The following is a 14043-nucleotide window of genomic DNA, read 5'->3' as shown; positions in this document are numbered from 1 at the left end:
AGGAAGCGGAGGTAAACGTTGGTATAATACAGAGCGTAATCTGGACAGTGAATACCCGTTTTACGACTGGTTTCACGAATCGAGTGACGCGGAGACCCCCATGACGTTTGCATAATTAAAATGGTTATCTCTTCCTATGTACGCCAACCCAGATATCCTGCTGGGCTCGCGGGGGCCTCGATTATACTTAATAAAGCTGCTAACGCTGAGGCGGAGGGAGGCGGCCAGAGGGCTATCGCGAGAAACCGCGAGAAATGATTTTCATCCGGTGAGATGTGAAAAGCAAGCGGGACCGGCGGTTCAAAGGTGCACGAGCGGCCGAGTGCCCGCGCGGTCTGAGAAGTACAGAGTCAAGGCGCTCGGCGCGATAGCTACGTGCTTCATCGGGGCAGAGTAAGCGAACGAAAGAAGTTGCAAGTCATTCACGTCATCTACGATCACGAGTGCTGTTTCACGGCTCGACTTTCGCCTGTGTCTGTTTCACTCTGTCCTCACCACTACACCAGCTTGCCCGCCGATCGGTTGGTTTCGTTCCGATGCGCTTTAAACAGCCTCGCCGCGCCGATACCGGGACATAGAGTGGCCCTGTGCTCGCGTTAATTCTCCTCCGGGCTTCTCCTCTTTATACTCTTACTGTTCAACAGTCTGTGGGCGGATTACAGCAGCCTCGCCGTGAACGTCGATCGGGGAGCCAACATGCACGCTCGTTGTTGACGTACGCTACGCGTTACGCACCACCATTCATCGAGAGGGATAGACAGCAGCGTGCACCACGCACCGGTATACAGTTGTAAATACTAACCAGCCGCGCTATCAAACGTTCCCCTCGCGACGAAGAGCAACCTGTCAATGCCCAACATCTCTTAGAAGCACGTGCGTATGGTAATTCCTCCGCGGTTTCACGCGAGAGATCCGCGTAGCATCCCGTCCAGGGACAGGGCCGAGCTCACTCGCCCGGTCCCTGCGTCATCGCGCGCCGCTAATGGCATTAATCGTTCAATTACGATCGCTCGCTTTTCCTCCTTCTTAATCCCCGGGCGAGCCGCTTTTCACGGAATCACGGTAACTTTCGTTTCTGCGTACCCCCCCGGCAAGTATCTGTTTGCACTGGGACGCCCGCGAGCGTTTCCATGAAAGCGAATGACTGGCGCGTATTAATCTCCGCGCAATTTGTACACCTTATCGTTAAATTAATATCTTAAGCGGCCCGACGTTATACACCTGGCATCGCACAATATACTACATGTAGGGAATTCAATCCCGGGATCGTAATCCCGGGATCCCGGGATCCCGGCTGTTTTTTTTTGTTCTAAAACTCCCGGGATTTGATGTATCAAGTTATAACTTATCCCGAGAATTTTTAAGAACGTAAATTACCTACTTTATGAACAATTGAAAAATATAAAAATGGAATCGAAAAAACAGCCGGGATCCCGGGTTTGAATTCCCTAACTACATGCCTCCTAACTGCCACTGTGTTTTACTCTTCTAGTAGCTTTTCGATCCCTCCCTTCGAAAGTATTCAAATAGATGAGAGCGCACGCAGCTCGGAAAGCGAGAGAGGCTTCTGCATTACACCGTTCCGTTATTTCCAGCCTGTCTTAATGGATGAAGAAGATTGTTACATGAAAAAAGAAGCTCGGAGCAGCTTCCACGCTCAGAACCTCGAGTCAGGCTCGTCGTTTATGACAGAGAATGACAAGGACTTTGAGGGAGCCGAGAAGCATGGAGACCTCGGCGACATGACATTTTACATGACTAATTACATTAAGGACGCTATGAAGATGATGTTCATGATGCGCAGCCATCACATGCTCACCGACGTTGTGCTGGAAGTAGGGTCCGAGCTGTTCTACGCGCACAAAGTTATCTTAGCCGCCGCTAGTCCATATTTTAAGGTATTTCCTCGTCGAGAGGGGAGCGCGAGGGTGGTTTGTCTCTCGCCGTCATTACAGCGACGATGTTGCAGGCAATGTTTACGGGAGGTTTAAAGGAATCTGAAATGACCAGGGTGAAGCTCCAAGGCGTCTGTCCGACGACCATGGCTCGCCTAATGTACTTCATGTACACCGGCCAGATAAGAGTGACGGAGATCACCGTGTGCTCCCTTCTGTCCGCAGCCACCATGTTTCAGGTGCGTCCACAAATCCCCTGGTTAAGGGGGGATTACCTCTTGTTGGGCCGAAAAATTAGGTAATTCTTTGTGAATTTTTGGTACAAAAAAGGTTTGACTAATTAAGGGGTAATGCCACTAGAGCTGGGAAAGGCAGCCTGACTTTGAGAATTTTTTATGCGAGTATAGTGAATGGAATACAAAATTTGTTCGAAGGCCTTTATTGCACATACCTTGAAGTATGATCACAATTTTTTTTTAATCTTTTTAATACCAAATGGCGGTTCCACAGCTCAACAAAAGAAGCTTCTTGTGAAAAACACTGTTCCGCGGCCGGAAAGATTTCTCCTTCAATTTTTGACCATTAATTTTTGTGTATTAAAATTTTTTTAAAAAAATTGTGATCACACTTCAAGGTATGTGCAATGAAGGCCTTCGGACAAATTTTGAATTCCATTCACTATACTCGCTTAAAAAATTCTCAAAATCAGGCTGCTTTTCCAAGCTCTAGAGTGGCATTACCCCTTAATTTGGGGTTTGGCAGGCTGAATTAGTGTATCTTCAACTATTGTTCTGAATTTTTGTGTGCAGAGAGAGCGTAGAAAAATAATCGGGAAACACAAAAAGGAAAAGAGATTCTGAAACTGTATGATTGCGGCTATGGGTGATAGTAGATGCATTAAGAAAAATAAAAAAGTGTTAAAATGGCAGCCTTTGAAGAAGATGAAGCGTCTTGATTTGAGTCTGAGAATGGTTTTGCCTGAGAAGCTTTTTTTCTCACTGTCACCCAAAAATTCAGAACGATAGGTCAAGATACAATAAAACAGCCTGCCAAACCTCAAGTTAATTTGTCGAACCGTTTTCGCACAAAAAATTCACAAAGAATTACCGATTTTTCGGCCCCACAAGGCGCAATCCACCCTTAAGAGAATTCTCATTGCACCTTTATGTATCTGTTATTGTTGTGGCGCAGGTTAGTAATGTCATAGATGCGTGTTGCGTTTTTCTGGAAAGGCAATTAGATCCGACGAATGCTATCGGGATCGCCAATTTCGCCGAGCAGCACGGCTGTCAGAATTTGTACCAAAAAGCGAATCAGTTTATTGTTCAACATTTTAGTCAGATATGTCAGGAAGAAGAGTTCCTGCAGTTATCGGCGATACAGTTGATAACGCTAGTGAGAAAGGACGAGCTGAATGTTCAAGAGGAAAGGGAAGTGTACAATGCCGTGCTGAAGTGGGTGAAGTACAACGAGGAGGCGAGGGGGCCGAAGATGGAGCATATACTGCACGCTGTGAGGTGTCAGTATCTGACGCCGAACTTCCTGCGGGAGCAGATGAAGAACTGCGACGTGTTGAAAAAGGTTCCTGCCTGTCGGGAGTACCTGGCGCAGATATTCAAGGATCTGACGCTTCACAAGAAGCCGGTGGTGAAGGAGAGGACGCCTAACACCCGCCGGGTGATATACATAGCAGGTGGTTTCTTGAAGCATTCCTTGGATGTTTTGGAAGGGTATAACGCGGACGAGAAGACCTGGACCCAGCACGCGAAGCTGATCGTTCCTAGGTCCGGGTTGGGCGGGGCGTTCCTGAAGGGGATGTTCTACGCTGTCGGTGGCAGGAACAATTCGCCAGAGAGTAGGTAAGCACGTTGGAAGAATAAGCAGGGGAAGGTTCGACGCGGGGTTAAAGATTGTTCCTTTCGCAGGTACGACAGCGATTGGGTGGATAGATATAACCCAGTAACGGACCAGTGGAGGGCTTGCAGCCCCATGTCTGTGCCCAGGAATCGTGTCGGGGTGGCTGTGATGGATGGGCTTTTGTACGCCGTTGGAGGAAGCGCGGGTGCCGAGTATCATAATACCGTGGAGTGTTATGATCCGGATCACGATACTTGGACGAACGTGAAGACCATGCATATTAAGAGACTGGGCGTCGGGGTGGCGGTGGTTAACAGGTGAGAGAGTAGTCCCAGCGTGTGGTAGCAGTGGTACTTATTTGTAATCCTGCCAACAGATTACTGTACGCCATTGGTGGTTTTGATGGGACGAATCGGCTCAGCTCGGTGGAATGTTACCACCCCGAGAACGACGAGTGGACGATGGTGTCGTCGATGAAGTGCAGTCGGTCGGGAGCCGGGGTGGCTAGCCTCAGTCAGTACATATATGTTGTCGGGGGATACGACGGAACTAGGCAATTAAATTCCGTGGAACGGTACGACACGGAGCGGGATATGTGGGAGTACGTTAGCAGCGTCACGATTGCTCGTAGCGCGCTCAGTGTTACCGTACTCGACGGAAAATTGTATGCGATGGGTAAGGATTTATTGGGTCTGGTTCATCTTGAACCGCGCTTCTGCAGCTGGCCACGCGCGAAGAGGTTTCCCGGCGGATTTACACCGTCGCGGCTCTCGTGAAAAACTTCAAATTAATAAAAAAAAAACTACAACTTCTTCAAAGATGCATAAAAGCATGGTCCGAATTTCAAGTATTCGAATCGCTAGTTTCTTTAAAAAAAAAAAAATCTAAAATTTCGCTATGTTTTTAGCCCGAAAAACAGGTATTTATCCAACGCGATTTGTCCGTGAACTTTTGTCCGCGACGGATGAAGACCGCGGGGAAACCTCCCCGTGTGTGGCCAGCTATTGGTAATTGCTAGGGGTGGGTTCGAAGCTAATTTTTAAATTCGCGAAACTTCGCGAAACCCATCCCTGCTAATTACCTCACCGCCAGCCGCTTTCTTTTAAGGAGGCTACGACGGAGAGCATTTCCTGAACATCGTGGAAATCTACGACCCCGCGAAGGATCAGTGGGAGCAGGGAGTGCCGATGACTTCGGGGAGATCCGGCCACGCGAGCGCAGTGTCGTACCATCAGTGCCCCATACACTGCGATCACTTAGATCACAATATATCTTTAGAGAAACCGCCGTCGTGATACGCGTAGACATCGAACGTTAGTCTAGCTATCGACGTAAAGCAGGGGAAAAATCATGCAAGAAGAAAGGCGAGAGGTGCGCGACCAAGAACAATACCGAACCGAACCCCTCCAAGCAGTGAACAAATTACTTCTCAGTCACTGCAGACTGACCACTTAAATGCATCTAGTTCCTGAGATTGCAGTCGTCCTTTTATACAATTCGAAGATTCTCATGATTAAACGTAATTATTTTGCCCCCGAAAAAGACCAGTGAGATACTTCCATTAAAAATAGGATTCAATGCGATATGCGTTTTTATAAAAATCGTAAGAATTTAAACTAATCCTGTAAATACACACCATGTATATGTGTATATATATATATGGCGTTATACTTCGAATTTTTTTTATAGAATTTTCTTATTTGAATCACTGTATATTTGTAATATAACTAAAATAATATTCATATGTACGTATTAAAATACATGTTAAATATCTACGATAACTTGCCCACCTTCCTGTTATTATTTAAAAATCTAACACGCCAGCCCCTAGGCTTCTAGTGTCTAAACATTTTTGTCTTTTTGAATTCAGATTGATTAGGGCACTGTCAACGCCACAGGCACGATTTTACCGCAGCTCACATTTTGACGAAGAGTATACGGGAAAGGGATATATGAATTTAATTGAAAAAATGCTTTCTCACCCTTCAATATGTAACATATTAACCATACTAAGCAATACATTGATTTACTTGCGTTGTTTGGTTAAAAAAAATCCCGAAAACACCCCTACTTTTCAGACCATTACAGTGGGCCCCCCACCCCCTCAACGAATCGTTAAATAACCCGCTTTTCGCGAGGTTGATTCCCTTAATGTTTACACGATTGTCAACGAAACCGCTCGCGCTAGGTACCGAACACTTCGGGAATGCATGTGGGTGTCAAAAACTGGTTCTGTTGTCAAGATGGAACGCAGCGGTCGATATTTTCGAAAGTGGGAGAACGTAGACGCTTCTGCGATTGAAAATAGTCTTCCAAGCCGTGTCTAACGAAGATCCCCGCTGCCAAATGTGCGTTTAACAACCTCCCGAGCGATCTCGATGCGTATCTAATCCCCAATCCCGCAACCGTGCCCCCAGCCTGTTGTCATCGTTCCGCGCGAGTAAGGTTATAACCCCGACTCATAAACAACACGAGGAAGAACACCAAGATGCCAAATTCTGCCCCGGTAATTTCCAGCGATCGCGTGTCAAGTCCGCGGAGGATGTGAGATCCCGAAAGTACAACGATGAAATCCCTGTACAAATTGTTCTTCCTGTGCCTTGTCTTCGTTGCTCTAATCATACTGCTCAACCTGACCAACTTCTCGAACAAGATATACGATGGCCAGACTAAAGAGGCCGTCCTTTCCTCCACCGTCAAAAAGCCTCTGCCACAGCCGTCGGCTGGGGAAGTGACGATATGCGTAGTCGTCTGCGGTGACAGACTTGACGAGGCATTGACGATGCTCAAGTCAGCTTTAGTCTTCACCAGCAGGCCGCTGCAGTTCATCGTCCTGGCGGAGAGAAACTTGATTCCAGCCTTCAGCGAGAAGTTGACGGAATGGAAGCTCTTGTCAAATAAAACATTCGACTTCGCCGTCAAGTCCATCACTTTCCCAGAGGGAAGTGACGCCGCGATGTGGAAAAAGCTGTTCAAGCCCTGCGCGGCTCAGAGATTATTTCTACCCGTAAGTAACTGCAGAAGCTGCCGTCAAAGGTAATCGTCATGATAACTGCGTTTCTGTTACAGTCAGTTCTGAACGACACGGACGCAGTCCTCTACGTGGACACGGACACCTTGTTCCTGGCTCCGCCGGAGAAGATTTGGGACGAGTTCAAGAAGATGAACGCCAGCCAGTTGGCGGCTCTGAGCCCGGAGCACGAGGACCCCAACACGGGATGGTATAACAGATTCGCGAAACATCCGTATTATGGGAAGCTGGGGGTGAACTCTGGTGTGATGCTGATGAACTTGACGAGAATGAGGGAGTTCAGATGGATCGAATATGTGATACCGATACACAAGGAGTATAAGCTGAAGATAACGTGGGGGGACCAAGATATCATAAACATCATCTTCCATTACCATCCCGAGAAGCTTTATATATACTCCTGCAGATATAATTATAGACCCGATCATTGCATGTACATGCCGGTCTGCACCAAGGCGGAGAAGGAAGGGGCTCTGGTTCTGCACGGCTCCAGAGGGACGTTTCACTCGCAGAAACAGCCGCCTTTCAAGGCGGTGTACAAAGCGATGCAGGAGTACCAGCTGAACACAGATCCGTACGACTATCTGCTGGTGCCGATGAGGAACTACTTGGCTCTGGAGCACAAATCTAACTGCGGCAAAGTGTGGAAAGTATTCATTATCCAGCCCGAGCTGTATTTGGGGCAGCAGTAATATTTAAACGTCTCCTCCGACGGTATTAGGCTACGCGCATGGATATCGTACGCATATACACTCCCGGCAAGGCAGTAACGGGTAGAACGCACGCGGCCACTGAGACACCAGAAGCGGAATTTCGAGCGCGGCAACTGGTGGCTCGGTGGCGAACAGTTCTACGCGTTAAATCCTGCACGCAGACTGATCGTATCCCATAGTGCATTCTCATTTTATTTGTTAACAAGTGCGCTGTGATTGTTACTGTTTTACATGGCACGACGCGAGAACCGTGTTGTTACATTTTTATCTAAGGTCCTTTGACAATACTCGTTGGATAGATTTTAGGAGAATCTTAACGCGGAAGTCGTGTAATTCGACAAGTATTCCTGTACTCGATTTAGATTAATTCTTCGCAGTGGCGGATTTAACAGGGCGGCCGATGAGCAGTTGCCACCTGGGCCCCTGCTCGGAAGGCCCCACTAGGGCCCCATCCTTAAAAACAATTATGATTTTATCCAAACTATATTTTTTTCTGTATTATTACACTGAGCCCGTTTTCAGTAAACGCTTTAGCTTCTCGAAAAATGGGCCCCTGCTCAGAGCCCCCTAAGGCCCTGTCTTCAAAAATAAATTATGATTTTATCCGAGCAATTTTTTTCTATACTTTTCTGTACATTTACCCCCTTTCAGTAAACTACTATTCATTTTCCCGAAAAAATGGGCCCCTCAACGTTTGCCAACTGGGCCTTTTTTCTTAAATCCGCCACTGACCCTTCGAGAGCGTTGCTACTGTTATACAAAGTGGAAGGTTTTGGAATCGTCCGGAAATTTTATACCGCGGCCCGCACTCTGGGCGGCTCATATATCCCATTAATTTTATCGTTTGATATGTTGTTTGTGATACTTCTCTTGTACGAATAAAAAGAAATTCTCAAACTAGAAACCTCGCTTCTCCTTTCTACGAACGAAAGTAAGCCGTATTACCATATTACAAGTGTAGAGAAATCAAGAAATTCGCCGAGAGGCAGGATGATTTTTAACCGACTTCAAAAAGAAAGAGGCTCTCAGTTCGATGAATTTGTGTGTCTAATGTTTGCCCACGAATTTCTCCGTAACTACTGGCCCGATTTTCGCGAAACTCATTGCATGTAGCTTAGCTTCAATCAACTTAGGCCACGGAGAAAGAATTATCAAAATCGGTTCGGTAGTTTTGTAGTTACACCAAAAATAAGAAATCTGTTTCATTAATATTGGAATCCCCCGTTTCTAGGAAACGGTTATTTTTCACGGTCAGCTTAAATAACTAAAAAAAGTAAAAAATGAAAACTTTAAACAAGTTAAAACCGACTTCAAGAAAATAAAAATGCACTGAAAGGTGAAAAATCAGTTTTTTCCTTATTTAATCTATGAGTCTCAATATTTTCAAGACTGCCCTAGATTTACACAGTGTAAACAAATTTTCAGTCAACGATTAAATAAGAAAAAAACTTATATATCACTCTGCAGTGCATTTTTAATTTTTTTTTGAAGTCGGTTTTAATTTCTGTTAAAATATTTCAGCGGAGAAGGATTCGACATATGTCTGCGGGAATGGAAATTTATGCCCGGCTGGAGCCAGGGCTCGACGGAAGGAGAAGAGGGGGCATTATGTTGGAAGGGTACGCGGCAGTAAGGGGACTCCGCAGAGCAGTGTGGAGATACGCTCCTGCGGGTTACGATCGCGATCGAGGGGCCAAGCACATGCTTGCGAAATCGCGGTTCGGTGCGACTCCGCCGAGACACCAGTGGCTTTTGCTTTAAACGAATTAACGAAGGCACGCTCCTCGAGGCGTCCGACGTGCGGTTGAACACGATCGTTTAACCTACTTGGGCCCGAGCGAGGATACAGAGGGAACGCTCTTTCTCCGATCTCGAATCCCCCGGCTCGTACGCATGCATGTGACCGCCGCTAGCGAGAAAAGGTGGGATCGACGATCTACAATGAGGCACGCTCGCGTGGGTAGGGAATTAGCATTGCGATAACAACCATACCAGGCGCTGATAACCGTCGCGATAAGGAAAGATTGCCTGACCAGTGGGAAAGAATTATTGCAAGCAGTAAGTCAGATATGAGGTATCGCCGCGATTTCCCCTCGCATCGCTAGGCCCCATTGTTTTGCCCTGCAGCCCGTGCGGTAACTTCGTTTTCTGCTTCAGCGTGCGAAAAAAAAAGGTGAGAAAGTACTCGCGTTTTTCCCTGGCTTACAGCCGCCCTGCACTACATTCGCCGCGTGTTCACGGTGACGTGTCGCTCGACGAGTTTTGCGCGCGATAGGAAAAACAACGAGAAGTCAAACGTCATCGAATACCGACCGGACATACTAGTCGCTGCACGGACAGCTAATCGGGAGAATGATTACATCGAAGCTAACAGCTATGAGAACTGTAACGCGAAGCGAGCGGTTCGTTAAACGACACCAGCGTGCAGTGGTTCTCGCGGACTCTGTATTCAGTGGCCAGTACGATAGCGGGCTCAAGTAAACCTACTATTTACCAGTGGCGATTACCAAATTGCAACATCCGACGTAGTCTGTCCTACCTTGAACCGGGGACCCGCGCAGCCTTTCCTCCGCAACGAAGCGCTCTCCGCGAATACCCTGAAAGCAAATATATCCCTGAGATATAACATCGTGAACTACTGTTTCGCAGAGACATGCCGCTGTTCAAGGCGCGTGCCGCCCAAAGGTCGCCCACGTCGGAGAAGCTCTCCAACGGGGGGGCGCAGTACGGTAACAATCATTACCACCAGAACGGCAAGGAGAGCAACCAGGAGGCCCCGGAAGGTGGCAGTGTCACCCGAGGCCAGAAGAACGGTACCGCGTCACACGATCAGGCCCAAGAGCAACGTAGATCGTCCAGGGTATCGAAGCCGCCGTTGATATTCCATTGCCAACTGGCGCACGGCAGTCCTACCGGCCTGATCTCGGGCTTCGGCAACGTGCGGGAGCTGTATCAGAAAATAGCGGAATGCTACGATCTGTTGGTGGAAGAAGTGAGTTGCGCTGCATCGAGCTGTGTTTACCACGGTCGTAGATAAAACTTATCGTGAGTTGGGAACCGACCGTAATAGGGCTCGGTAGATCGGAATCTCCCCGCTTGGTAAAATTCCGATGGATCCGTTTAGGATCTAACCTATTCCCAACGAGTTACCCGAGGAGAATCAATGGACGCGAATGAACGCCTCTTGACAAAAGACGGAGCCGGCGTTCGAGCTCCGGTTGTATATAGGATTTCTGACGGCGTTTTTCGACGGGGATATTTCACCGCGCGTAATCGGTATAGGAAGGGCATATTCCGGATGCAGGAAACATCGGTTACGGGCCAAAGCTTCTCTCGCCTACCTGGCGGATACGTCCTCTTTGGTGCGACCAGAGACGCGTGTAACTTGCCGTGTAATAACAGCTTGTAAACCCCGTCGCGAGCACATTCACTGACCGCCGCGTGTAGTGGGTCATTTAAATCGGGGACAGAATTAAACCACCTTCCGCAACGCCGCTAAAAAGCCGCGGTGAAAGTCGACGGAACGCTCGCGGGATTTTATCCAGCATCAGCGATTCAAAACTGCTCGCTTCCAGAAATCCATCCCAGATGGCCCTTACAACCGGATGTGAATATATTTTGCGGCGTTCCCTTTCTGGCGCCAAAAACGAAATTCTGCGTCACGTGATTAACCCCTGCGATTCCATTTGGAATTATTAACTCGGTGGTGCGCTCAGGGGAAGCCAAGTCGAAGGGATGGAAATATTTTTAATGCGAATTTAATAAAATTCGTGAGGGGATTATAAAAATTTATTTAAACAGTAAAATCCAGTTTTCTTTTCTTCTTGCAAAGCTTCTTCTTTGGGGGTGCCTGGGTCCCTTGGCCTCCCTCTGGGTGCGCCACTGAACTCAGTTAATGTTTTTTAACGCCTAAAGGCTGTCGCGCATTTAAGCGAAGCGATAATTAATTAATAATAATCGCGTATTTCTTTCTCTTGCCAAAGTGTGGAGCAGAAAAGGTTAAGGGCAATTTCAGGCGAGTTTTAATGGCGCCACAGGGTGGTTTTTCCTGCGATTATCATGACACCAGTTTCAGCGACTTTTACATAATATGTTCCTCCATATAACTAATGCGTAATAAATTTCAGATTCTCTTCTGCACACTGAACACGCACAAAATAGAAATGACCGAGTTGCTGGGCAGTCAGATAGGCGTCGGGGACTTTATATTCGCACACAAGAAGGGTACGTTGTCTTCCTAGGATGAGCTAAGAACAATTCTGTTTAATGCCGTCGACGATGTCACGTTAGGTCGACCCAAAGAGATCGAGCTTATGAAAACGGACGACGCCCTGGGATTGACGATCACCGATAACGGCGCGGGGTACGCCTTTATAAAGCGCATAAAAGAGGGGTCCGTGATCGACAGGATAAAGGTGATCGAGGTGGGGGATCACATCGAGAAAATAGACTCCACCAGCTTGGTCGGTAAACGGCACTTCGAGGTGGCGAAGCTGCTCAAGGAGATCCCGAAAGGCTCCACGTTCACGTTGAGGCTGGTCGAGCCGCTCAAGAACGGCTTCGGGAGCATCGGTCCGCGAGGGGATCTTAAAAGAGGGAAGAAATCCGGCTACGGCTCGGGGAAGGAGACGCTCAGGTTCAAGGCGGACGGGAGCGCGCAAATTATAGAAGCGGTAAACAGATTTCTGTGGACTAGCATTGGCTCAAGGGGTGGTTCCGGTCTAGGAATGTTGATTTTTTTTTTCGAATGTAAACACGACCTTTTACGTGTTTAAATGAATTTTTTGAAATTCGAAAAATTTCTGAAGTCATCTAGGCATTTCAGTAGCGGCGAATGCGTGGGTAAAACCCCTTCCCGTGAATTTTTAAACGCGTTTTTCTCTGAACAGTCGTCTTCAAATTCCCACCAGGGACAAATATCTTGAAAAGTTATTAACCGATTCGATTAAAACTTTTCTTATTTTGAAGAATATAGCTTTTGCAGAGGGCAAACCCTTTTACATTTTAAATTTTTTGAAAATTTAAAATTTCAATTTAAAATGTAAATAGGTTTGCCCTCTGAAAAAACTATATTCTTTAAAACAATAAAGTTTCAATCGAATCGGTTAATAACTTTTCGAGATATTCGTAATTTAGAGATATTTTACTTTAAAATTTAAATTTTCAATTTTTAATTTTCAGGATTTAATTTTTTATTTTCAATTTCTAATTTTTAATTCTCAATTTGTATTTTTTAATTTTTAATTTTTGTCAAGAAATTTTTTTTGTGTAATTTTTAAAAGTTTGCGCCCTATGGAATTTCATGCCCTTGAATAATCTGGCATTATTTTTAATATTTCACGCCAATGGTTTAGGTGCAACCCGTCCTACCGTTTCGAATCACTTTTTTGACGCCTCACCTTCACCGACTCCCCAGTGCCATTTGCACTGATTAATTACAGAAATAAAAATATATTCCTATAGCTTAAGGCACCCTTAGCACAATGCAAAAAGTCTCACTAAATTATCCATGGTAGTTTTCCTGTAATTAATTCCCAAAGATCACCTATTTCTGTGAGCTCTAGACCGCAACATCCTCTCAACAGTAATCCTTATCTGTTTATCTTGGTCGGACAGGTGGACGATGCTGCCACGATAGGCATCGAGAAGATAAACGTGATTCTGGAAAGCTTCATGGGTATCTACGACACAGAACTAGCCACCCAGATCTGGGAGCTCGCGCAGGACAAATCGAACAGCATTGATTTCGCAGAGGCGATAGATAACTCGGACCTGGAGGCTTTCGGGTTCACGGATGACTTTGTTATCGAACTATGGGGCGCTATTACCGACGCCAGGGCTGGAAGATAGAATCGTCGATAACAGAACCAACCATGTACTTCAATCAAAACAATGGGAAAGTCTGAAATTTCTATCGCGCTCAGCAATTGGTCTATTAGTGGCCGAAATCGTCAAGGAATACTCGAAAAAGTGATTGCAATGTAAATTATTTACCAACTAGTGATTAGTACTTGTACAATTTATAAAAGATTTATAAATATATAGATGTATAAGAAACAGTTAATAAACGATCGGAAAAAAACATTTAGCTACGTTAATTATTAGAATACTCGAGAAAATATTCCAATTAATAAAAAAAATCTGTGTCAAGTTTGCCCCTTATGCGAATTTCGGTCCCGAATTTTGGGAAAACATTCTTGTCATATCAAACTCGTATTAAAATAGTCCTTGAAAATATCAAATACACATGTTTTAGCCTTCATATGTAAAAAGTGTTCGAGAAGCATTTAAACTTAGAAAGTCAGAAAAACAGTTCCCTTTCTTCCAGTTTTTCGGACATATTTCGAAAACCGTTTGTCACACGAGAAAAAGTAATAGAATGTAAAAGACGCTCCTTGCCCGGATCTACAACTTTTATTCGACATGTTTCTTGATATACTCAATATCTTATAAGCTACTTAAACAAAATCGACTTTATGCGTTTTTAAGTAATTAATTAAATATCCAAATGCCCAGTGGCTCCCTTAATTCCCCTCAGTCGGGCTCA

At 45.9% G+C, this 14043-nt stretch overlaps 3 protein-coding genes across 7 annotated transcripts; all 3 read left to right on the top strand.

Annotated features, from left to right (window-relative positions):
• The first annotated feature begins 266 nt into the window (after positions 1-266).
• Positions 267-5530, top strand: Keap1 (kelch like ECH associated protein 1). Of its 3 annotated transcripts, none has more exons than XM_076828352.1 (7): positions 267-393; positions 1596-1898; positions 1970-2134; positions 3087-3754; positions 3821-4069; positions 4129-4427; positions 4860-5530. In XM_076828352.1, exons 2-7 carry the CDS (start codon positions 1605-1607, stop codon positions 5045-5047), a joined length of 1863 nt encoding a protein of 620 aa, XP_076684467.1. In that variant the 5' UTR covers positions 267-393; positions 1596-1604; the 3' UTR covers positions 5048-5530. The 3 variants fall into 3 exon arrangements, with proteins under 3 accessions (XP_076684467.1, XP_076684465.1, XP_076684466.1); XM_076828350.1 differs by having other exon boundaries at positions 386-780; XM_076828351.1 differs by lacking the exon at positions 267-393 and adding an exon at positions 852-873.
• Positions 5531-5845: 315 nt separating this feature from the next.
• Shams (glucoside xylosyltransferase 1 shams) lies at positions 5846-8424 on the top strand. The gene is made up of 2 exons (XM_076828367.1): positions 5846-6759; positions 6822-8424. The coding sequence occupies exons 1-2, from the start codon at positions 6319-6321 to the stop codon at positions 7473-7475; spliced, it is 1095 nt and encodes a 364-aa protein (XP_076684482.1). The 5' UTR covers positions 5846-6318; the 3' UTR covers positions 7476-8424.
• A 707-nt stretch (positions 8425-9131) lies between these two features.
• On the top strand, positions 9132-13580 carry Kermit (PDZ domain-containing protein GIPC-like protein kermit). 3 transcript variants are annotated; one of them, XM_076828371.1, is made up of 5 exons: positions 9132-9554; positions 10146-10488; positions 11624-11720; positions 11787-12169; positions 13113-13580. In XM_076828371.1, the coding sequence occupies exons 2-5, from the start codon at positions 10150-10152 to the stop codon at positions 13344-13346; spliced, it is 1053 nt and encodes a 350-aa protein (XP_076684486.1). In that variant the 5' UTR covers positions 9132-9554; positions 10146-10149; the 3' UTR covers positions 13347-13580. The 3 variants fall into 3 exon arrangements, with proteins under 3 accessions (XP_076684486.1, XP_076684484.1, XP_076684485.1); XM_076828369.1 differs by having other exon boundaries at positions 9132-9665; positions 10145-10488; XM_076828370.1 differs by having other exon boundaries at positions 9132-9669.
• The last annotated feature ends 463 nt before the right edge of the window (positions 13581-14043 follow it).

The sequence above is a fragment of the Andrena cerasifolii genome, chromosome 15 (assembly GCF_050908995.1).
Source record: "Andrena cerasifolii isolate SP2316 chromosome 15, iyAndCera1_principal, whole genome shotgun sequence".
NCBI classification, from domain to species: domain Eukaryota; kingdom Metazoa; phylum Arthropoda; class Insecta; order Hymenoptera; family Andrenidae; genus Andrena; species Andrena cerasifolii.
This window is presented reverse-complemented; position numbering and strand designations above follow the sequence as displayed.